The 25,361-nt window shown below is 38.9% G+C and overlaps 1 protein-coding gene across 1 annotated transcript; it reads right to left on the reverse strand.

The window, feature by feature from the left end:
* Positions 1-5,058: 5,058 nt before the first annotated feature.
* elf3 (E74-like factor 3 (ets domain transcription factor, epithelial-specific)) lies at positions 5,059-8,819 on the reverse strand. Its single transcript, XM_061923443.2, has 9 exons — positions 8,693-8,819; positions 8,471-8,613; positions 7,472-7,705; positions 7,269-7,394; positions 7,046-7,189; positions 6,883-6,969; positions 6,691-6,804; positions 6,406-6,601; positions 5,059-6,230 (listed from the first exon to the last, which is right to left on the reverse strand). The coding sequence occupies exons 2-9, from the start codon at positions 8,604-8,606 to the stop codon at positions 6,119-6,121; spliced, it is 1,149 nt and encodes a 382-aa protein (XP_061779427.1). The 5' UTR covers positions 8,607-8,613; positions 8,693-8,819; the 3' UTR covers positions 5,059-6,118.
* Positions 8,820-25,361: the final 16,542 nt, after the last annotated feature.

The raw sequence follows: 25,361 nt of genomic DNA on the forward strand, positions 1-25,361 counted from the left end.
CAACCACCAGCAACGGGTCATGGGCTATCCACGGAGCTACAACCACAAGCAGCGAGCCAGGGCATAGCTAAACCAAAGGGGAGTTTGGTGGACACATCAATATCAGAAGCCTTCCCTCTAAAACAAAACAACTGGAAAAACTATTGCACGATTCTTGATTATTTTTTATTTAGGACTCTCAGAAACATTCAGAACTACAATATCTTTAGAAAAGACTGGCTTAAGACTAAAGGAGGTGGTGTGTTATATGTTATAAAGAAAATCCAATGCAAGCAAATCCATCTTCCCCAGAATAGCTTGGAATGTGTAGGAGTAACAATTTCTCCTGAAATTTATTTTAATGTTGTCGTTTTTATATAGGCCACCTAATGAGAAGGATGTATTGTATGACATGTTAAAAGATGTACTTGAAGCCTGCAGTAACAAATACATTTTTTGATGGGTGATTTTAACCTATATTGGGTGTAAATTCCATCTAATATACCAAAAATATGGTCTGATTACAAGAACATTTGAAAAAGTATATGAATAAGAAGATATAATGAACCTTTTTGAGCAACTAAATTGGTTGGATAAAGCATGTTCCAACAAGCTAAACATTTAGCCAAACAGTTTAACCTAACCCAAATGATAAAGAATCCCACCAGAATAACTAGCTCTTCTAAAACCCTGCTAGACTGTAAATAAATCAGATCGTGTTAACAAAACGTGTAATTTAATGACCGGTTTATCTGACCAGAATCTAACACTGGTCTCAAGGAAACTCTCTAAGACGCGTTATAGAAACCAAGGTAGAGAAAAAGTCTACATATCATTTATCCCGAGGCGTGACATGGAGCTTTTGGACACTGAAATAAAAACGACTGTAAATAATAATCTAGTTTGTGGCTAGGACTGTGAGCAGGGTTGTAGTGCTCTTAAAAATGCAGTCACTCGGATCCTGTCTAAATTCACCAAAACAAAACCACAAAAATATAAAAGTAAAATAGCCTTACCGTGGCTTAGTGAGAGGTTATGGCTTTATGCCCTAAAAAAAAAATCTCAAGTCAAGGTTGCTTGTTCATCAAAAGCCTTAGAAACAAAGTTACAAAACAGCTCAGAAAAGCAAAAGCAGACATTTTCTTAGAAATATTAAAACAGGCTAAAGGGAATAGTAAGATGACATGGAAGTGTATTGACAATCTATCTGGGAGAGAGCGGACTAGAAATTGACCCTTTGAACTTGACATAAACTCCTGAACTCTCACACCTAATACACAAGCACCTGTAAAGGATAGCCTATTGGTTGCTAACTTGTTCCACAACTCCTTAGTAACCTCAATCTTGGCACTGAGTAAACCCTGGAACACTGCATCAACATCTTCTGCTGACTCTGCTGGGACTATGGCCTGTGGTCTCACAAGGGGACTACAACCCACTCTGAAGGCAAGGTCAATAAATGATCTCCTCACTCTTAAACTCAAAAGCTAAAGACTCATGGGGACTTGATCCTGTACCACAGGGGTACCTCAAGGGTCTATGCTGGGGCCACTGCTCTTCAGTTTGTACATTAATGACCTATACCTTCCATCTGTGAGGATGTGGAGATCATACACAGTTTTCTTTACTCACGGTTCCGATGCAAATCTGGTTGCAGCCAAGCCACCCGAGACAATGACCAAAGCAACAGAGTGGCTGAACGAGTCCTGCCTTATGCAGAACACAGATAAGACTGTCACATTGTATTTTTCAAACAAACAAAATCAAAGTGTTCTTCCAAACATCTATGTGAATAGGTACATGATCAGTAATGCTGAGGAAGTTAAATACCTAGACATGATACTGGATCATACACTGAATTTTAAAAAGAATGTCAAAAAAGTATGTCATGTTCTGAGACCTAAGATCGCCCACTTCCAGCACATCAGGAGCTTCTTATCGTTGTAATCAGCTGAATCGTTTTTCAATGCTACGATCATAACACATATCTTGTAATGAATGTCATCATGGTCTCCAGCCAAACAAACTGTTTAAAATTCTCTCAGATCATAGCACAATCAAGCACTGAAAATCCTCGATAAAAAGCCTTGGCGATACCACCATTGTAACATACTTGTATACACACATTAATACAGTGTACTTAGCTTTCGGGAGAACATCCGCACCGTAACACAACATAAACACAACAGAACAAATACCCAGAACCCTTTGCAGCACTAACTCTTCCAGGACACTACAAAATATACCCCTTCCCTCCCCCTCCCACACACACACACACACACACACCTTGTAGCATCCCGGAAGAGTTAGTGCTGCAAAGGGTTCTGGGTATTTGTTCTGTTGTGTTTATGTTGTGTTACGCTGTGGATGTTCTCCCGAAATGTGACATACTTTTATTCCATGGCTTTTAACACTGAGTGATATCCATCCTGCAATGGCGCCCCATAATACACCTGCTGTGAACCTGTTTTTATTTTTTTATGTTTTTATTTATTCTATTTTATTTATTTATTTTTTATCGTGTTCTGTTTGTGTTGTGTTGTGTTTGCTCGGTACTCGTTTTATCTTTTAACCTGCCCATTGTACAGCACTTTGGCTACCCCTGTGGTAAATTTTAAATGTGCTTTATAAATAAAGTTGATTTGATTTGATTTGATTTGATTTGTCATTCTTGTTTGGTGTGGGTTCACAGTGTGGCGCATATTTGTAACAGTGTTAAAGTTGTTTATACGGCCACCCTTAGTGTGACCTGTATGGCTGTTGATCAAGTATGCGTTGCATTAACTCATGTTGGTGCGTGCAGAAGCTGCACATAGTATGTGACTGGGCCAGCACGTCATTGGACTGGATGAATAGCGGACGGGACGACAGCTCGGGGCAGATTTTCGGGAGGGGCACTGAAATTTGGGGTACTCCCGGGAGGGTTGGCAAGTATAAGAATTAGCGGTGAATGCGGTGTTACCGTGGCACCGCCGCTGTATATAATCGGCGGACCAGCTCTGGTGTTAATTTGATATTGCCTCAAGGGCCAAATGAAATTACACGGCGAGCCAATTTTGGCCCGCGGGCCAGAGTTTGACACCCATGCTTTAGGGGCTCCGTAGTAACTCGCACTTTCTCTATGTATTGCACTTGTATTTTAAATTGCTTTTCATTATGTAATTTCAATTTTGTTATGGATTTTTAATCCTGTGTGTAATTTTAATTGTGGATGTTAAATGCGCCCTAAAAGGACTACAGGTGGAAATTAGCATGGTGCTAAATCTGATGCAGCTATCTTTGTAATGTAACTGCACATTGTTCTTCAAATAAACAAAAACAAATTCAGTTGTATACCGCAAAAACAACAACTATAGATTTTAGAGACAAAAAACTGTCCGCTCAGTCGCCAAAATTTTACTGTAAAAAAAACTTTGGTACCGGTTTTCCATTTAGAGTACTACACTGTTAAAACAACAATTGATTTTACGGTAAAAAAAACTGGCTGCTCTGTTGCCAGAAATTTACCATAAAATAACAGTGGTACCATTTTTCTAATTACAGTAATGTGGTGTAAAACTAAAATTCTGATGCCTGAGCTGCCAGTTTACAGATATTTTTTTTCACGCAGTATGTAAAAAAAAAAAAAAAAAGACCCAATTTATAGGTGATTGCTTCATTATAAACGTATGGTTTAGGAATTTCACCCCCAGTGGTCTTCCAGGTTTAAGTATTACCAAATACACCTCAAACAAATTACTTAGTTGCCAAACAAAGCATGCACTAGACCAGGGGTTGGCTACCCAAAATGTTGAAAGAGCCATATTGGACCAAAAATAAAAAATAAAAATCTGTCTGGAGCCGCAAAAAATTAAAAGCCTTATATAAGTGTTATAATAAAGGCAATACCTGATGTAAGTGTCTATATTAGCTATATTAGCCTACTATCAAAGGCTGATGCAATTCTTCATTGACAGAAATGTTGTATTTAAATTTTTATTCTACAAAACATTGGAAATCATTAGTAAAATGGAGGCTTCTCACAGGATGAGATAACTCCTGGAAATTACTGTCTCAGAATGGCCAAAGGTGTGTCCAAGTTAAAAGCCGTCTTCTTCTAATGGATTTATTACAATCTTTGCAAGCTGGGTAATGTTTGCTGTGGTCTGGAACAACATGGCACACAAACAACTATGACAAATGCAGCCAATATTACATGCAGATAATGTGTCAGGAGACATGCAAATGTAAATTAAATACACAGAGGACATTAAGGAAATCAAATGTGCTCTAATATACCTACAAACGAGGCATAATGATGCAATATGTACATACAGCTAGCCTAAATAGCATGTTAGCATCGATTAGCTTGCTGTCATGCACTGACCAAATATGCCTGATTAGCACCCCAACAAGTCAATAACATCAACAAAGCTCACCTTTGTGATTTAACGCACAGTATAAAAGGTTTGGTGGACAAAATGAGACAAAGAAGGAGTGGCATAAAACACGTCTTTCTGTGGCAGCATCGGAGAAAGTTGTGCATGTAAACAAACTACGGTGAGTTCAAGGGTCGCTGAAATTAGTAGGACAAAACGCTGCTTGCCAAATACTCTCATCAGTGAAGCATGCTTAATATAAACAGTGGGATTTCTAACAATTAGGAATGTTTGTGTAATGTTTGTCCTCCTACAGAAATCATTGTAAAACAACATTTTAATTTTTTTTCATCTTTTTCCATTTTCACACATCGTTGAAAAAGTTTCAGGGAGCCACTAGGGCGGCGCTAAAGAGCCGCAGCCGCGGGTTGCTGACCCCCGCACTAGACCTATCCTCAAGCTTGTATGATATTACGATTTCACAAAGAAAGTAATGTTTTTACTATTAAATGTGACACATTTTACTAGTCAGTATTATGCAAAGTGATCTTTGCTCTAATCATGTTGTGTTCCTTTGCAATGAGTCATGTCCAGAAGTATTTCAACACCAACATAATTTCCACCCCGATGGATTTAAAGATGTAAAATTGTAATACTATAGCCAAGGCAGGGGTAGAAATCAGTCCACAAACAAAGCATGTTATTACATTTCAGTTTATTTACATATGCTGTACTGTATAAAAATGAAAAAATATAACAATTCATACATCAAGATGTCAAGAAGAGGCGTTCATATACATGCATATCTATAGATTATTATATATATATACATACCGGTACATATAAATATATTAATAGTGTGATAAAATTACCACTTCGTTCCCCTCCAAACATTGTGTAATGCACTTTATAATAAGTGATACTAAAAGACGTAGAGCACATTGGTGCAATATTATTCATTTCAAATGATGTCCTTGCTGTCTTCTGTTCTTTGCATGGAGTGTACCATGGAGCAGAAATAAAATGTACGCTGAATAATTCTAAATACTGAAAAAAAATATATACAGGTGAATCGCAGTTGGGGAAAAACATTATTTGGCTTATTCAAGAATCAAGAATATATTTTTTTGATATTGCTGAGTGTAGCCAAACCCCTCACATTCGGTATCTCATATAATGTGAATATTAGGTATATGTGAATCTTACAACAACTCACGATTCGATTCAGATTCTTGGGGTTGACGATTCGATTATTGCATTGTATCATTTGGTATAAATGATACGTGCAGCAAGTAAGCATGGAGATGGGCTGAAAAAATTCCTTTAAAAAATTGATTCTTAAAAATGATGAATCAATTCACAATCTAAATATGAATTGTGGTTCGCATGTGAATCGATTTTCCAATACTGTTAACATTTAAAATGCCAAGCCCCCCTCAGTATTGAAAAAAAAAGTTTTGTGAATGAAATATTGATTTTTATGTATTGGAATCTACTGAGATGCTCCTATGATGCAAGAGAACAAAACAAGAAAGCAACAACAATCCAATCTAGTTACAGCACACACATCGGTAGTGCCAATCACGTAAAACAAAATGGTTCATAAAACCTACGAGAGCCAAAAACTGGCTTACATTTTCTGCAACACCTTCCTTTAAATAGGAAGTTAGTGTCTTAACATGTTGATTTTTTTCCCCTTGACAGGACAAACGAGTAATACAAGTTCCCAAACTCCTGCACTGATTGGCCTTTTGATTCCAACGGACGTGTCCAGAGAACTTTCACATGCTCATTCCAATCTCTTCCACTTTCCAGCCGGTGGAGTTTTTTCCGAATTTGTACACAAGCCGCCGTCCATCCACCCTCTCAAGGATTTCTCGTTTGTAGTAGTACCTGTGGCCGGGGGAAATCAGTCAGCTCATGGGGAGGATGAACAGGATCAAGCAGCACCTCTTGATTCCTAATAAGTCTAGAGTTCTAGTCTTTATCATCAAGATTTTTACCTTTGTCTCTTGACCAATGTTCTAACAGAATTAGTAAATGCGGACCAGTTGATGGATCGTCTCACCTCATAGCACGACTGAGTTTCTCATAGGTCATGCTGCTGTTCTTCTTCTTCTGGCCCCACATCTGAGCCACGGCCTCGGACTTCAGGAACTTAAACACGCCTTCACGGCGATCTTCCCACTTCATCAGGCCTTGGTTCTTTTCCGGGTGGATGAGAATGTCCCTGATGAACTCCCAAAGATGAGTGCTACGAGGCGCTGTGGACAAGAGCCAAGATATCGCGTTTAGCTCCGCAAGTCAAATTCGCTGCAAGGTGAAGTTAAATTAGCTCAGTGCTATTTCTTACTGTGTTTGTTCTTCTTTGAAGGGTCGTAAAGGTTGCAGCCGTATTCCCTGTTCGCTTTCGGGGGTCGGCCACGTGGTCGCTTCACCTCGATTTTCTCCTTTTTGATCAGCGACTCTGTCAACGCGTCATGTGACGATCAGGTGTTTGCCAAAATCGACCGACACAAGCAAGAAAAATCGTTTTCCTACTCACTTGATATCACGGGGTACGAGAACTCCGGGTCTGATTCTCCACTGCCAGACTCTGGTGAGCCCAGGTTGGAAAAGACAAACAGGTTGCCTGATGAGACAAAAAGAGTCAGTTTGTATACATTCTTAAAAAAAATAAATGAAGGACAAGATGATGAAATACTGACTATTGGACGAGAAGCTGCACTCGCTTTCGGACTGATTGTCAGACAGGTACTCGTCTCCTAGCGGGGTCATGGTCCCCATTGTAAAGCTGAACAGGTCATGGTTATCCCCGTAGTCAAATTCTTGCTTGATGACACAGTCCTCACCTGTGGTGGTAAGAAGTTTAGAGTTAAAACATCCCAGATTGTGTTCGGATGATGCTAGAATCCTCTCTAAAATCCGTACCTTGACCCATTTTGATGGTACTCAGCAGAGGGAAGGTTTCATTATCCGGGCTGTTTAAGTTGTGTAGGTACTTATTCAGGAGCTGGCAGGTCTCGGTCAGCTCAGGTCCTGAAAGGCTCCGCAGTTCTAAGAAAAGAATATATATACTCAAAGTCTGGACTCATATAGTTGCACCTGTCAACATTGGATGGATGTGGATTTACCATATTTGGCTCTATCTTCTTGCAGGTTTTGGTGGAGTTGGGGACCAAGCTGAGGGCCGAAGAAACCGATCATTTGTTCCAGGTTCATCTGGCACAAGGTGTGGCCGTCCATGGCACAGAAGGCCAGACTCAGGGTACTGGCATCAAACTTGGTGCGTTCCACATGGTGGCTGATCCACTCCATAACGTGGTCTGCTGTCCAATTGAGGGGGTTCATCTGACCAAACCACTGATCTGCATCAAGAGAGAATGATGATATTATCATTTCTAGCCTACTCAGTGGCCTCGTGGTTAAAGTGTCCGCCCTGAGATCGGTAGGTTGTGAGTTCAAACCCCGGCCGAGTCATACCAAAGACTATAAAAATGGGCCTGCTTGGCACTCAGCATCAAGGGTTGGAATTGGGGGCTTAATCACCAAAATGATTCCTGAGCTCCCCTCACCTCCCAGGGGGTGGAACAAGGGGATGGGTCAAATGCAGAGGTTAATTTCACCGCACTTAGTGTGTGTGTGACTATCAGTGGTACTTCTACTTTTTTTTTTTTTACTTTAACTTTATTATTATCTCTTATCTGATGCCTTTAGTCGTCATTATCATCCTGCTGAGAACCTCTTTCTGTGTTTTGCATAATTTTAAGTCTATGCTTCTCTTCTTTCTCCAAGCTCAGAACAACAAAGACCAGAATGTTTGAGCGATGAGGTGGCGCCGCTCGATGCTTATACTCAGTTAATCGTTGACCTGCTTGTTAATGATTTATCCACCTGCGTCTAATTAAGGTCAAAGAGTCGCTCCATGAGGTAATGGTCTCGCTTGAAAATACAATACGTGAGCCTCCTAAAACAAGCACCCTCTGCAGTTAAAATTTGTTTTTGCTCTGTTTATTTAGTCATAACATGACACTGCAGTTGGACACAGGTTCTTAGGAAGATACAATTAAGCTTGCAGATTCCAGGCACAAAACATGCATACTAATAAAGAGTGCAGATAGTGTTTTTCTTACCGCCAACGTTGGCGTTGTATCCCAGGTTGCTGTTCTGCTGGGTATGGATGCCTGTCATCAACATATCAGGGAGGCCAGTCTGGTACATGGCGAGGTTAGCGTTTGTCAGCACAGTACTGAGGCACGGCGAGGCCATTGAAAAGCTGAGGAATTGAACAATTAAATGGTTACAATTTCAACACGCATGCATTTCACACACTTTGCAGAATGGTATTTATTTACCTGATTGGAGCCACAAGACGAAGCAAACAAACGAGAGGTCAAAGGAAGTATGACCACGGTGTTTCAATTGAACACCTTCTTGTCTGCTTCTTTTCCTGTGTGACCTCTGCCAGCTCGCCAAAGATCCACCTGCTGCTATATTAAGCCCGCTGAACGGTTTAATACCTGTCGGAGGCAGGGGGGTGGACTCAGGTGACTGCAGGGGAATTCCAAACGAAGTTGGCCACACCCCCATTTCCGTTTACGCTTCACAGATAAACAACACAAACCTGCCCCTTTTTCCTCTCCTGATCATCTAAAACCAGTAACTAAGTTATTAACATATTTTCTACCTAATTATATTCATTATTTCTAAGTTTTTGGGAGGAGTGCATGTCATTCTACTTCCTGATACATACTCCATTTTTCATTCTCAGCAACTTCAACCAGTAATTTATGCAAAATGTCACATATGGCGAAAACACGCCACGTTTTATATCTGAATTAGGGATACAAGCATTATTACTGATTTCTAAACAAATCTTCATCTCCACATGTGGAAAAACAAAACAAAACTAGCCTTGCTGATTACTGAATGAGGTCAGACTGTGTGTTGAGTGCAGTAATGTTGATCTTGGAACTGCCACTTAGTTTCTAAATCGACTTCTCGATCGATTTGTGCCAAGTTTAGTTTAGGTGTTAGTTTAGTGCAACTGCTCTCCAACCTCCTCCAGCGTGTGCTGCCAAAGGAAATATTTGCGTTTGATGCCATTGGTTGTGTCATGCGAATCGGTGTTTATTTTAGCACCCAAACCAACCAGAATTACAAAAAGGTAAATGATCTTATCTTCCGTGAAAATATAAAACAACAGTAGGCGATCAATAAAATAAACATTGAACAAGCTCCCATTGTATGTTAGTAATCCAGTGGTACTTCGATTTCTGATAAAAAATGTATCGGTGAAATAGGGCCAAAGAAAGTTGTGAGTGCCAGCAACGAAAGTCCTCAATGAAGGTAAAATGAGGTTAAATGTTCATTTATGTGTTCATTCATTTTCTATGAAATGTGTTTTGTGGTACTGTTTTTGGCAGATCATTTACCTCCGCTAGTAAGTTATTGGATCGGTTTGTTTGTCTGTTCGTTAGTTAGTTAGTTAGTCACAAACATAGCTCAAAATCTTATGGAAACAAGTGATTATATTTTTAGAGTGGTCATTGTCCACGTCTGTATTTTTTAAAGCTATTCAATGTCGTCCAGGTTACGGACCCCCAGACTGATGGATAGGTTGAGCATGGACCCCCAAATTATATATCTTTTATAAAATTGTGTTTTAAAGTAAACTGGCCCTGAAGGTTCCTTGGTATTGTGCATTACGAAGATATTACAATTATACTGTATAGTGTCGCTAATAGCTCGCTGTCAACTAGTGCACCAATCGCTAGCTGACAGGGTGCGCGCTAATAGCCATACTTGCCAACCCTCCCGGATTTTCCGGGAGACTCCCGAAATTCAGCGCCTCTCCCGAAAACCTCCCGGGACAAATTTTCTCCCGAAAATCTCCCGAAATTCAGGCGGACCTGAGTGACGTGTCGACAGCCTGTTTTCACGTTCGCTTTCCCACAATATAAACAGCGTGCCTGCCCAATCACGTTATAATTGTAGAATGATCGAGGGCGAGTTCTTGGTTTCTTATGTGGGTTTATTGTGAGACAGTTTCATTAACGTCCTCCCAGCGCGGTAACAACACACAACAACAGCAGTCACGTTTTCGTCTACCCTAAAGCAGTTCGTCTGCCGTAAACAGCAATGTTGTGACACTCTTAAACAGGACAATACTGCCATCTACTGTACATGCATATGTGACAATAACATCTACGGCTTTAAGAGAGTGCAGTGCACAACTGCGCACACAACAAGGAGACAAAGCAGAATGCATCATCAGAGAGGGTGTTCAGCATGGTTAGAAAAATAGTGACAGAGAATAAAACAAGGATGGACAATTCAACCCTTAACTCAACAATGAGTAGATGAGTGTTATGTGTGTGTATATGTGTAAATAAATGAACACTGAAATTCAAGTATTTATCTTATATGTATGTGTATATATATATATATACACTGAAATTCAAGTATTTATCTTATTTATATATATATATATATATATGTATATATATATATATATATATAGCTAGAATTCACTGAAAGTCAAGTATTTCTTATATATATATATATATATATATATATATATATATATATATATATATATATATATATATGAAATACTTGACTCCTCCCCTCTTAACCACGCCCCCAACCACGCCCCCGGACCACGCCCCCCCCTCAACTCCCGAAATTGGAGGTCTCAAGGTTGACAAGTATGCTAATAGCTGAAAACTGGTGCGCTAATCACAAGCTGACAACTAGAGCGCTTACCGCTGACAATTGGCGAGCTAATCACTAGCAGACGACTGTCACACTAGTCACTAGCTGACAGCTAGCGTGCGAACCGCCGGCTGAAAACTGGTGTGCTAATTGCCAGCTGACAACTGCTGCGCTGATCGCCAGCTGACAACTGGTATGCTAATTACGACCTAATAACTGGCACGCTAATCGCGAGCTTACAACTGGAGCGCTTACCGCTGGCTGACAATTAGCGGGCTAATTACTAGCTGACAGTTGGGACGTTGATCACTAGCTGACAACTAGCGCGCTAATTGCCAGCTTAAAACTGGTGCACTAACCGCTAGGTAAGAACTGGCGCGGTAATCGCTGGCTGACAACCGGTGCTTTAATCGCTAGCCGAAACGGGTGCGTTAATCGCTAGCTGTAAACAGGCATGCTAATCGTTTGTTGACGGCTGGGGCACTTGTTGCTAGCTGACAACTGGCATAGTAATCGCTAGCTGACAACTGGGACACTAATTGCCATCTAACCAGTGTGCTATTTGCTAGCCGACAACTGGTGCGATAATCGTTAGCCTACAATTAGGGCGCTAATCTCCAGCTGAAAACTGGTGCACTAATCGCTGGCTGACAACTGGTGCTTTAATCGATAGCCGAAACGGGTACGTTAATCGCTAACTGTAAAAGGGCACGCTAATCGTTTGTTGACGACTGGGGCACTTGTTGCTAGCTGACAACTGGCATAGTAATCGCTAGCTGACAGCTGGGACACTAATCGCCATCTAACCAGTGTGCTAATCGCTAGCTGACAACTGGTGCGCTAATCGTTAGCCTACAACTAGGGCGGTAATTTCCAGCTGAAAACTGGTGTACTAATCGCTGGCTGACAACTGGTACTTTAATCGATAGCCGAAACGGGTACATTAATCGCTAACTGTAAAAGGGCATGCTAATCGTTAGTTGACGACTGGGGCACTTGTTGCTAGCTGACAACTGGCATAGTAATCGCTAGCTGACAACTGGGACACTGATTGCTAGCTAATAACGAGTGTGATCATCGCTAGCCGACAACTGGCGCGGTAATCGCAAGCTGAAAAAGGGTGCGGAAATTGCTGCAAACGGGCAAAGAAATTGCTAGTTGACAACTGGCGCTCTCATTGCTAGCTGATCTCTGGCGAACTAATCGATAGCTGACAACTGGGATGCTAATCGCTAGCCAACAACTAGCGCTCCAATTGCTATAGGATAACTTGTGTGCCAATCGCTAGCTACCACCTGGAGCGCTAATCACAAGCTATCTTACATGCCAACAGTAAATACAATAATATAATAATATTTATTCAAGTTCTATTTGAAGCCTGCAAGGTACAGTGGGTAAGGTGGCCATCTCAGTTCCATTTTAAAACTGCACTTCAGTGTGTTGGAGCAATGATAATGTGTATTTAAAAAGGTAAACAATCTGGACGGTGACTATAAAAATTATTATAAAAAAGTTTAGCCATCCAAAGATCTCACGACCCTTCCCGCAGTACCGCTGCGTACCTCCTAGGGGTCGTGGTACCCTGGTGAAGAGCTCTGTTTGAAAGGATTCTTTGCTTTTGGGAAAATAGGGCCTGATGGAGTTCTCTTCTAGTTAGTTGTGCTTTAAGTCTTATGGGAAAAGTTTTGGAATGCAAATGAAGGTATAGGGAGTAATTCATACTGTTTACAATTTTTCTCTTTTTTCAGTCATTTGGCACTTCAATGCTGTTCTCAGGCTGAGAGAGACTGGGAAACACAAGAACCAAAACTCAGGGCAAAGGTGAGAAAATGGAATGTCAGTGCTTATTATCTCCTGACTGTGAGGCAGACACAGCTCTAGAAAGCAAACAGACAATGACAAAGAAAAAAAAAACCTTTAGGAGGTGTGTTCCAGGGGTCATGTTACGGGTTTCTGGTGCAGTAAATCTCGGTGATTTGCCGTTACTCTACTGGTTACTTGTGGTGCCTGATGGATAAAATTGCAGACTCCCTGAAAATGTACTTTTTTTTCCATTTGTGTGAAGCAGGTCTTATACTGTTTGCCTGAAACCTGATTTTATTTGGGATCAGGGGCGTCAAACGTACGGGCCGAGGGCCGGAACAGGTTTTATCCGGCCCGCGGGAAGAGTTTCCTAAGTAGAAAAATTAACCTGAAATTCTTTAATAAAATAAACTGCTGTTCTAAATGTGTCCACTGGATGTCATCATAGCAATTCTTTGTATCTTTGTAGATGATGCTACATATGTACAAAATTAACCAAATGATGTTAGTACATCAGTCGAGGAAAATGATAAAACTACATAAATAAGATCCTGTAATTTGATTTTGATATTTTTTTTTTAATCTAAATAGATTGAAAAATTAACACCAATGAGTTGACTGATGAACATTATTATCACATCATTTATTCAGAAAATCTAAATAACGACAAATAAAGATATAATACTATTAACCGCAACAGGTAATTGTAAAAAAAAACAAAAAAAAACATTATGATTTGTACATGTTCAGAATGTGCTAATGTAATAGTGTGATGTTGTTGCGCTATATTATGAACTAGACAGGGTGTTATATTTTATTTTGACGTATCGCTTTTATTTTTGAAGAACCGGATGTCCGGTGCGGGAAGTGTCTTTGCTGTTTTTTCGGTTGTTTACTTCCTTTTGCTTCGGACTTTTGAGTTGGAAGGTAATAGTTCTTCACTGCTCTTTGTTTCTTCACCTTCTGTTGTAATTATGTTTCCTAAATACTTTAAAAGTTAACACAATAATGTTGTGGGTACAAGTGATGTGTTGTTTTAAGTTATTTTTCTGCACAATGTTGTTAATTAAGAAGTAGAGCGTTGACTGTGTGAATTGTTTGACTGGTTGCATTTACGCAGTGCTATTTTAAACAAAGAAAACAATCTGAAGTTGTCTTTATTTTTAAGTTATCGTGCCGTGATTTTACCAGTCCGGCCCGCTTGGGAGTAGATTTTTCTCCATGTGGCCCCCGATCTAAAATGAGTTTGACACCCCTGAATTAGATGTTTATGAGTAATATGAGCACATGGTTAACACGTTTGTTCTTAGTGAAAAATAACAAATTACAGAACAAAATAAATATATTTCTAAAAAAAAAAAAATGTCCTGCTTAAACTTAGAGAACGACAATAAACATAATTATTTTTTGTAACGGACCGGTGTCCTGCTTAGCTGAAAGCAGAACAAATTCTGGTTTTGTGGTAATGTTACTATCATAAAACCAGACACACTATTTATATTTCTGTATACATTAATTAGTACATCAACTTACAACTTGGTTCTGTGACAGAGTTCTTAAACAAAAACACACCACATTTAATTGGTGCTTGGCCCGTCCAAAACATCATTGATTTAACGTGCAACATGACTTTTTTAAAATAGAAAAACAAACTTTTAGATAAAAAATATTGTTTGAAAGAGAATACAATATAATGTACTACTAACAGTGCTACAGTAGTTCTATGAGGTAACGTAATAAAAATGTACCTTGTTGAGCAGACTTGTGTACGGTATCTCTGTCAAACACACCATCAGCAGCGTCTCTATATTTTCATGGATAAATGTCCGCCGATTAGATATTATTTACATGCCCTTGTCACGACGTGGTTTTCGCTTACTGCGGGGTCGTTCTCCCAGGAAGGCAAACGGATGACTCCGGACAGGACTTGCAGGTAGGAACATGATTTAATTTTAAGAAACAATCAACGAGGTACAAAACAGAAAACAACCCGAAGGCAAGCGTGCCTATCGCACGCGGAAGCTAAGGCAAAAACGTAGGACATGAAACTATAGACATTAACCTCACAAAACTGTGGCATGAAACAAACACGAAACTGTGGCATGGAACAACCAGCATTAACTATGGCATAGAACAAACACGAAACTGTGGCATGAAACCAATAGCATTAACTATGGCATAGAACAAACACAAAACTGTGGCATGAAACCGATAGCATTAACTATGGCATAGAACAAACACGAAACTGTGGCATGAAACCAATAGCATTAACTATGGCATAGAACAAACACGAAACTCTTCCATGAAACCAATAGCATTAACTATGGCATAGAAGAAACACAAAACTGTGGCATGAAACCAATAGCATTAACTATGGCATAGAACAAACACGAAACTGTGGCATGAAACCAATAGCATTAACTATGGCATAGAACAAACACGAAAATCTGGCATGAAACCAATAGCATTAACTATGGCATAGAACAAACACGAAACTGTGGCATGAAACCAATAGCATTAACTATGGCATAGAACAAACACGAAACTGTGGCATGAAACAACTAGCATTAACTATGGCATAGAACAAACACGAAACTCTGGCATGAAACCAATAGCATTAAGTATGGCATAGAACAAACACGAAACTGTGGCATGAAACCAATAGCATTAACTATGGCATAGAACAAACACGAAACTGTGGCATGAAACCAATAGCATTAACTATGGCATAGAACAAACACAAAACTGTGGCATGAAACCAATAGCATTAACTATGGCATAGAACAAACACGAAACTCTGGCATGAAACCAATAGCATTAACTATGGCATAGAACAAACACGAAACTCTGGCATAAAACCAATAGCATTAACTATGGCATAGAACAAACACGAAACTCTGGCATGAAACCAATAATGGCGCCAGCACGACTGACTGGCAAAGGCAGGCTTAAATAGTCCTCTGATTAGCAGCAGGTGCGCGTCCCGAACACCAGAGGCAAGTGAAAATCATAAGTAGCCATGGTAACTAAAACAAACTCAGGTGTCAAACAGGAACTAAAAGAGTCCAAAACTAACAGAACATAACAAAAACACGATCCGGACCACGGATCATGACAGCCCTTGGTTGGCGTTAGATTTCTCCTGCTGATGCGCCAAGTCGGCGACACACACAGTCAAGTTTTTGATGATTTTGTTCTTTATTTCTCAGTACTGTCCTTCAGACTCACTTTCTCCCTTACCATGATTGGAAAAACAAAGTTATGTCAATCTCTAGCTGTACGCTAATGCTGGCAATAAGCTAATGATAGCGGGTAAAACCAGATGTTTTGGGCGAATCTTACGAGATTCATTGTGACATTTGCTACGCCGACTCATGGCGAGTTAATGGCAACTCAAAGTTTTGCTTGCAACTTAAAGCATAACAATATTAGCAGTTGAGGCACTCTTAAGTTGAGGTACATTAATTAAACAAATTAAACCCACAACTAGTGTTTTGACGACAATACATCATTATTATAATGGAATCAGGGCAGAGCAGAGTTGTTATTATGGCTGCCAACTTCCTTAAATCCCTGCACTCTCTGCTGCAAAAGGCAACACCAGAGGTTCTGCCATTGTATTCTGTTGTTTGTGACATAGCAGGAAAGAAATGTCAATATGGTAAATAAAAACAGAATGCAATGATTTGCAAATCCTTTTCTTATATTCAATTGAATAGACTGCAAAGACATTATATTTAATTTTTAAACTTTTTTTTTTTTTTTGCAAATAATCATTAACTTAGAATTTAATGGCAGCAACACATTGCAAAAGAGTTGGCACAGGGTCATTTCTACCACTGTGTTACATGGCCTTTCCTTTTAACAACACTCAGTAAAAGTTTGGGAACTGAGGAGACCAATTTTTGCAGCTTTTCAGGTGGAATTCTTTCCCATTCTTGCTTGAATCCGGGGTCTCCGTTGTCGTATTTTAGGCTTTATAATGCGCCACACATTTTCAATGGGAGACAGGTCTGGACTACAGGCAGTCTAGTCTTTTAGTATGAAGCCACGCTGTTGTAACACGTGCAGAATGTGGCTTGGCATTGTCTTGCTGAAATAAGCAGGGGCGACCATGAAAAAGACCTTGCTTGGATGGCAACATATGTTGCTCCAAAACCTGTATGTATCTTTCAGCATTAATGGTGCCTTCACAGATGTGTAAGTTACCCATGCCTTGCGCACTAATACACCCCCATACCGTAACAGCTTTGCGCCAAGAGCAGTCCGGATGGTTCTTTTCTTGTTTGTCCACAGTTTCCAAAAACAATTTGAAATGTGCACTCGTCAGACCACAGAACACTTTTCCACTTTGCATCAGTCCATCTTAGATGAGCTCGGGTCCAGCGAAGACGGCGGCGTTTCTGGGTGTTGTTGATAAATGGCTTTGGCTTTGCATAGTGCAGTTTTAACTTGCACTTACAGATGTCGCGACAAACTGTAGTTACTGACAGTGGTTTTCTGAAGTGTTCCTGAGCCCATGTGGTGATATCCTTTATCCTTTATCCTTTCGCTTTTTGATGCCGTACCGCCTGAAGGATCCAATGTTTGTAATATCATCGCTTACGTGCAGTGATTTCTCCAGATTCTCTGAACTTTTTGATGATATTGCGGACCGTAGATGGTGAAATCCCTAAATTCCTTGCAATAGCTGGTTGAGAAATGTTGCTCTTAAACTGTTGGACAATTTGCTGGCGCATTTGTTCACAGAGTAGTGCATACTTGCCAACCTTGAGACCTCCGATTTCGGGAGGTGGGGAGTGGGAGTTGGGGGCGTGGTCGGGGTGGGGCGGGGCGTGGTTGGGGGCGTGGTTAAGAGGGGAGGAGTATATTGACAGCTAGAATTCACCAAGTCAAGTATTTCATACATATATATATCTACATCCTGAAAATATGCAAACAAAACTGTGTTTAGATCATTGATACTTCAAACTTGCATAAATATAACATGAATATAACATAACTTGGCTTCTGAGAGCTTCAAAATGTAATAAATAAAATGCTATTATTGATAAACAAACAATTATTTTAATAAATAAATATGGTCATTTTAAATGAATTATTATGATAATTTAAAATTAATTATTTCAAAGATGTTTGTTTTAATGTACCGGTATAATTCTATGGCTTGACGTAATAAGGAGTCAGAAAAAATAAAAATACAATTAATGTTGATGTTTTTAGCAAAATATAGTAAACATTTATTTAGTTGTTTTTTTTAAATTAATAAATATATTTATTTTTAGGTAAGATAAACATAATAATACAATGTATCTTTAGTCTGGATGATTTAGTTCTTGTCACCCTGTTGTCCTCCCGTCGTGAAAAAAGACTGTCCTCACTCAGCTCCGCTTTGAGCTGGAGGGGGCGTGGCCTCCAGCTTCGGCTGAAAATCGGGAGATTTTCGAGAGAATATTTGTCCCGGGAGGTTTTCGGGTGAGGCGCTGAATTTCGGGAGTCTCCCGGAAAATTCGGGAGGGTTGGCAAGTATGAAGTAGTGACCCTCGCTCCATCCTTGTTTGTGAATGACTGAGCATTTCATGAAAGCTGCTTTTATACCCAATCATGGCACCCACCTGTTCCCAATTAGCCTGTTCACCTGTGGGATGTTCCGAAAAAGTGTTTGATCAGCATTCCTCAACTTTCATAGTCTTTTTTTTATCACTTGTGCCAGCTTTTTTGAAACATGTTACAGGCATCAAATTCCAAATGAGCTAATATTTGCAAAAAATAACAATGTTTCTCAGTTCGAACATTAAGCATCTTGTCTTTGCAGTCTATTCGATTGAATATAGGTTGAAAAGGATTTGCAAATCATTGTATTCTGTTTTTATTTACGATTTACACAACGTGCCAACTTCACTGGTTTTTGGGTTTTGTACCAGCGGTTATTCATTATTTCCATTAACTAGTTTAAATTCTGACAATAATACAGGATAAAGTGCTCAATTAGGCTCAATACGGAATGCGTACTTTTGTTTGTAAATATGCCACAATTCCAATTTAGGAGGGATGGCTGCAACCCCGGTACGAAAGTACGAAGGTCCTGGGTTCGACCCTGCGCCCGGGATCTTTCTGTGTGGAGTTTGCATGTTCTCCCCGTGACATTACCCTCACTTCGCTGCGAAATGAATGCAGACTCAGTCACCTGCAACAAGTGACGTTAAACAAGTAACTTCTCGTAAGTAAGGTAGCGTCCAAACAGTCTGGCACTCTTTTTTTAAACTTTAATGCAGGCTTTAACACGCCCAAACAGCAGCTAGCACTCATAAAATCGATAGTGCTGCAGATCGAGCCAATAGCCGCAACAACCACCCAGTGGCAGGACTTCCTAATTATGCGGCAATGCCGGTTACGCCGAGTGAGATTGCATTTATTAACCCCAGGAATTTTGCATCAAAAAGAAAGTAATGTTTTGTATGTTTTCTATACCGTATTTTTCGGACTTAAAATCCTTTTGTTTTCTCCAAAAAATCGTCAGTGCGCCATATAGCCCGGTGCGCCTAATGTACAGAATAATTGTGGTTGTGCTTACCGACCTCGAAGCAATTTTATTTGGTACATGGTGTAATGATAAGTGTGACCAGTAGATGGCAGTCACACATAAGAGATACGTGTAGACTGCAATATGACGCCAGTAAACAACACCAAAACTTTAAATGTTCCATTGGAAATAAAGAACATTACGCACGGCACACAAAAATCTGCCAAAATGTTTTAGTGTGACTTTGAAGCCGCACCGCTTGATGGATTGTCGGCCCATTACGGCTACCGTAGTCAGAGATACAAGTATTACTATGGTGTGTGTATAAGGATGGCAGACATATTACCTGGCGTTTAGTTTCACAATATTATGCAAAACCAACTTTTCTTACCTTCTGGTACCTGCTGATGTGTATTTGAGATCTGCATAAGTCCTGAAAATTTGCGCAGGTCCACCACTGTAGTCCGTGCCGATACCATAGTCGATGAGCTTCTTCTTTTTCTCTATCTTCTTGTTCCTTCATTGGGTTTTATCGTGGGCATGATGTTCTGGCACAGCCGGTTTTACATACATCTAAATTAACTGACTCGCGCAAGGATATTTGGGTACATTTCTACCATGTATGGATAATCTGCTGATGTCACGCTTGAACAACATTCCAAACGAACCAGTAGAAAGAAAGGCAATATTGTTTTATAAATATCTTTTGATTAAAAAATTTCGGGACTTACGCAGATCCCAAATACACATAAGTAGGTACTGTCAGATAAAAAAAAGTTTGCTTGCATAATAGGGCCCCTTTAAAATAATACGTGCCAGTTTAAGAAACATTATAAGGCAGACTTGAGCAAATTAAGGCCCGGGGGCCACATGCGGCCCGTTAAGCTTTTCAATCTGGCCCACCGGACATTCCCAAATCATTTTTTTAGAACTTTAAGATGGAAACAGTAGCTGCCATTATGATGTGTAGTGATGTTTTCTCATGACCGTAAGTCTTGAAATATACAAAGTATTTCAATGGTTGCAATATGCGCTTTTGCATGATATACTAGTTACTATGGTAATCTAATTAGTTACTATGGTCATCTAATTAGTTACGATGGTAATCCAAGTCACAGCAGCTCAGACGAGGCACCAAGCAGTGTGGGTGGGGAGCGTTTCCACAGAGTGTTTCCAGACGGGCCAGCCTGAAATGCGGGTGTCAGGGACAGACGCGGAAGGAGATTTTTTACAATAAAGTTCTAAATCTTAGTGATATATCAGATATATCAGATTATGGGTGGTTTTTTTTTTTACCCTTAGCGTTCATATTTTGCGGTGTTTGTTGCATTTTTGTTGCGTTTCGCTTGATTGTAAAATATGTGGATGGAGAGGGTGTGTGACGTTCATATGTCGTCAATATTCAGTGTTTTATCCTTCATAGTTAATATTGTAAATCCTACATTCTTTATTTTCATGTACATTCCGGGTGTCTCATTCAGTAAAAAAAATGTAAAATTCCATTCCTTTTTTTAAGGTCGGTCTGTCATAACGTTTTTAGCATTCAATCAGACATTATTGTGAGGTTTTGTATTAGTGTTCCTAAAAATAGACATACCGGCCCCAGAATTAAAATAATTGCCCAGGCCTGTTATAAGGTGCCAAACTCATTTTAGCTCAGGGGCCACATGGAGGGAAATCTGTGCACACACGGGCCGGACTATTAAAATCATGGCGTTAAAACTAAAAAAGAAAGACAACTTCAGATATTTTTTTTTGTCTTACTTTGGCCAAAAATAGAACAAACACAGTCTGAAAAAAATTACAATAAAAATATAGAAAAAAATATCGGCAGGGGTAAAGCTTAGATCCATGAAGGAAAGAAGAAAGTGAATGAATGTTTATAACTAAATAAATGATAAATGATAACTGAATACATTTACATATGCATAAAAATGTTTTTTCTTTTGTATTTTTTTTTTTTTAAAGAATTAAGTTACATTTATGACAACCTTTTTCCAAAACACAATGGACTGAATCCACTATGGACTGGACTCTCACAATATTATGTCAGACCCACTCGACATCCATTGCATTCAGTCTCCCCTAGAGGGGGCGGGGGGGGGGGGGGGGGGGGGGGGGTTACCCACATATGCGGTCCTCTCCAAGGTTTCTCATAGTCATTCACATCGACGTCCCACTGGGGTGAGTTTTTCCTTGCCTTATGTGGGCTCTGTACCGAGGATGTCGTTGTGGCTTGTGCAGCCCTTTGAGACACTTGTGATTTAGGGCTATATTAATAAACATTGATTGATTGACATAGAATGTGACATATAGCAGAATAATGCATACATTTATCATGTGTTTTCAAAACAGTTACAAAAATTTACTGTGGGACCCCATTCTTATGACTTGATGGCATTTTGAAAATTCCTAGAGCCAACACTGATGGTGCGTGCAAAACAGCAGCAGGCGGCTGTGGTTCTAATACTAATCAAATATCATCCCCGGGGGCCATAGATCATTCATTCCGGGCCTTGACGTTGACACATAGGTTATCAGCATATTGTGTATGCAAAATATAAAGGAGAAGAACTGTTGAAGAACAGTTCCTGATACAATATTAGACACCCTAATATAGGACAGGGGTAGTTTTGGACTTGTTAAATTGTTTAAGTGCATGTGTTTAAGTTAAACATTTGAACATGATTTATATAAAATAGTATTATGTGGGTTTAGATCAGGGCGTGTTGCTGTGAGTTTGTAAGATCCTTGTGATTAGGGGCTATATTGTAACGGCGTGGTCGCATCGTGATGCGGGTGTGGTTCTCCCAAGGATGCAGACGGCTTCGGACACAGCTTGCAGGTAGGAAAATGATTTATTTAAAATATAAATCATTCGATGAACAAACAAAAAGACATGCACGTAGCACAAAAGGCAAAACAAAAGGACTAGCGTGGGAGCTAGCAGGCACAAATAGCATAGCGTGAAAAGCTAGCAGAATCAAAGTAGTTGTTAACAGTTGTATGGGAACAAACTAGGAAGCCAGACCGATTGAGGCCAGGGCAAAGACTAAATAGCCCTCTGATTAGTGCCCGGGCAACAGGTGCGCGTCCCGAACACTAACCAGAGGCAGGTGAATGTAATCAGTTGACATGGCAACTGAAAACAAACAAAATCAAGGTGCTGAAAACATGTGACTCAAACATAAACAAACTATGATCCGGGCAGCGGATCGTAACATATATAAAACTTTGATTGATATTATATTGTATTATAGGTAGCTGCCGCCAAGCCAATGCAAGGTGACAGGCAAGGCAAATGTAATGAATAGATGGCAATCAGTTTAACAGGTGAGCAAAGAGTCTGATGGCGTTGAGTTTGACAGGTGAGCAATCAGACACGTTAACACACATGTTGGTTTAGCCCGGGGGTCTTAGCGCCGCCCTAATGGCTCCCTGGACCTCTTTCAGAGATGTGTGAAAATAGAAAATGATGAAGAAAAAAAAAAATGTTGTTTTAATATATTTTCTGTAGGAGAACAAACATGACACAAACATTCCTAATTGCTAGAAATCCCACTGTTTATGTTGTGCATGCTTCACTGATGAGAACATTTGCCAAGCACTGTTGTGTCCTACTAATTTCAGCAATCCTTGAACTCATCGTAGTTTGTTTACATGTACAACTTTCTCCGATGCTGCCACAGAAAGACGTGTTTCATGCCTTTGTCTCATTTTGTCCAACAAACGTTTTATGCTGTGCGTGAATGCACAAAAGTGAACTTTGTTGATTTTATTGATTTGTTGGAGTGCTTATCAGGCATATTTGGTCAATACATGACTGCAAGCTATCGATGCTAACATGCTATTTAGGCTAACTGCATGTACATATTGCATCATTATGCCTCGTTTGTAGGTATATTTAAGCTCATTTAATTTCCTTCACTTAAGTCCTCTGTGTATTAATTTATATTTACATGTCTCATGACACATTATCTGTATGTAATATTGGCTGCATTTCTCATAGTTGTTTGTGTGCCATGTTGTTCCAGACTACAGCAAACGTTACCCAGCTTGCTAGGATTGTAATAAATCCATTAGAAGAAACTTGGACACACACATCTTTACCTTTGGCCATTCTAAGACAGTAATTTCCAGAAGTTATCTCACCCTCTGAGAAGTCTCTATTTTACTAAGGATTTCCAATGTTGCAAAAATTTGTAGAATAAAAATTAAAATACAACATTTCTGTCAACGAAGATTTAAGACAACCTTTGATAGTAGGCTAATATAGCTAATAAAGACACTTACATCATGTGTTGCCTTCATTATAACTCTTATATAAGACTTTTAAATGTATTTTGATAGTAGGCTAATATAGTTAATATAGACACTTACATCATGTGTTGCCTTCATTATAACACTTATATAAGACTTTCAAAGTCATTTTGATAGTAGGCTAATATAGCTAATACAGACACTTACATCATGTGTTGCCTTCATTATAACACTTATATAAGACTTTTAAATGTATTTTGATAGTAGGCTAATATAGCTAATATAGACACTTACATCATGTGTTGCCTTCATTATAACACTTTTATAAGACTTTTAAAGTCATTTTGATAGTAGGCTAATATAGCTAAGATAGACAGTTACATCATGTGTTGCCTTCTTTATAACCCTTATATAAGACTTTTAAAGTCATTTTGATAGTAGGCTAATATAGCTAATATAGACACTTACATCATGTGTTGCCTTCATCATACCACTTATATAAGACTTTTAAAGTCATTTTGATAGTAGGCTATTATAGCTAATATAGACACTCACATCATGTGTTGCCTTCATTCTAACACTTGTATAAGACTTTTAAAGTCATTTTGATAGTAGGCTAATGTAGCTAATATAGACACTTGCATCATGTGTTGCCTTCATTATAACACTTATACAAGACTTTCAAAGTCATTTTGATAGTAGGCTAATATAGCTAATATAGACACTTACATCATGTCTTGCCTTCATTATAACACTTATATAAGACTTTTAAAGTCATTTTGATAGTAGGCTAATATAGCTAATATAGACAATTACATCATGTGTTGCCTTCATCATAACACCTATATAAGACTTTTAAAGTCATTTTGATAGTAGGCTAATATAGCTAATATAGACACTTACATCATGTGTTGCCTTCATTATAACACTTATATAAGACTTTTAAAGTCATTTTGATAGTAGGCTAATATAGCTAATATAGACACTTACATCATGTGTTATTCATTATAACACTTTTATAAGACTTTTAAAGTCATTTTGATAGTAGGCTAATATAGCTAATATAGACACTTACATCATGTGTTGCCTTCATTATAACTCTTATATAAGACTTTTAAATGTATTTTGATAGTAGGCTAATATAGTTAATATAGACACTTACATCATGTGTTGCCTTCATTATAACACTTATATAAGACTTTTAAAGTCATTTTGATAGTAGGCTAATATAGCTAATATAGACACTTACATCATGTGTTATTCATTATAACACTTTTATAAGACTTTTAAAGTCATTTTGATAGTAGGTTAATATAGCTAATATAGACACTTACATCATGTGTTGCCTTCATCATAACACCTATATAAGACTTTTAAAGTCATTTTGATAGTAGGCTAATATAGCTAATATAGACACTTACATCATGTGTTGCCTTCATTATAACACTTATATAAGACTTTTAAAGTCATTTTGATAGTAGGCTAATATAGCTAATATAGACACTTACATCATGTGTTATTCATTATAACACTTTTATAAGACTTTTAAAGTCATTTTGATAGTAGGCTAATATAGCTAATATAGACACTTACATCATGTGTTGCCTTCATTATAACTCTTATATAAGACTTTTAAATGTATTTTGATAGTAGGCTAATATAGTTAATATAGACACTTACATCATGTGTTGCCTTCATTATAACACTTATATAAGACTTTC

This window comes from Nerophis lumbriciformis, linkage group LG28 (assembly GCF_033978685.3).
Source record: "Nerophis lumbriciformis linkage group LG28, RoL_Nlum_v2.1, whole genome shotgun sequence".
Lineage (NCBI taxonomy): Eukaryota > Metazoa > Chordata > Actinopteri > Syngnathiformes > Syngnathidae > Nerophis > Nerophis lumbriciformis.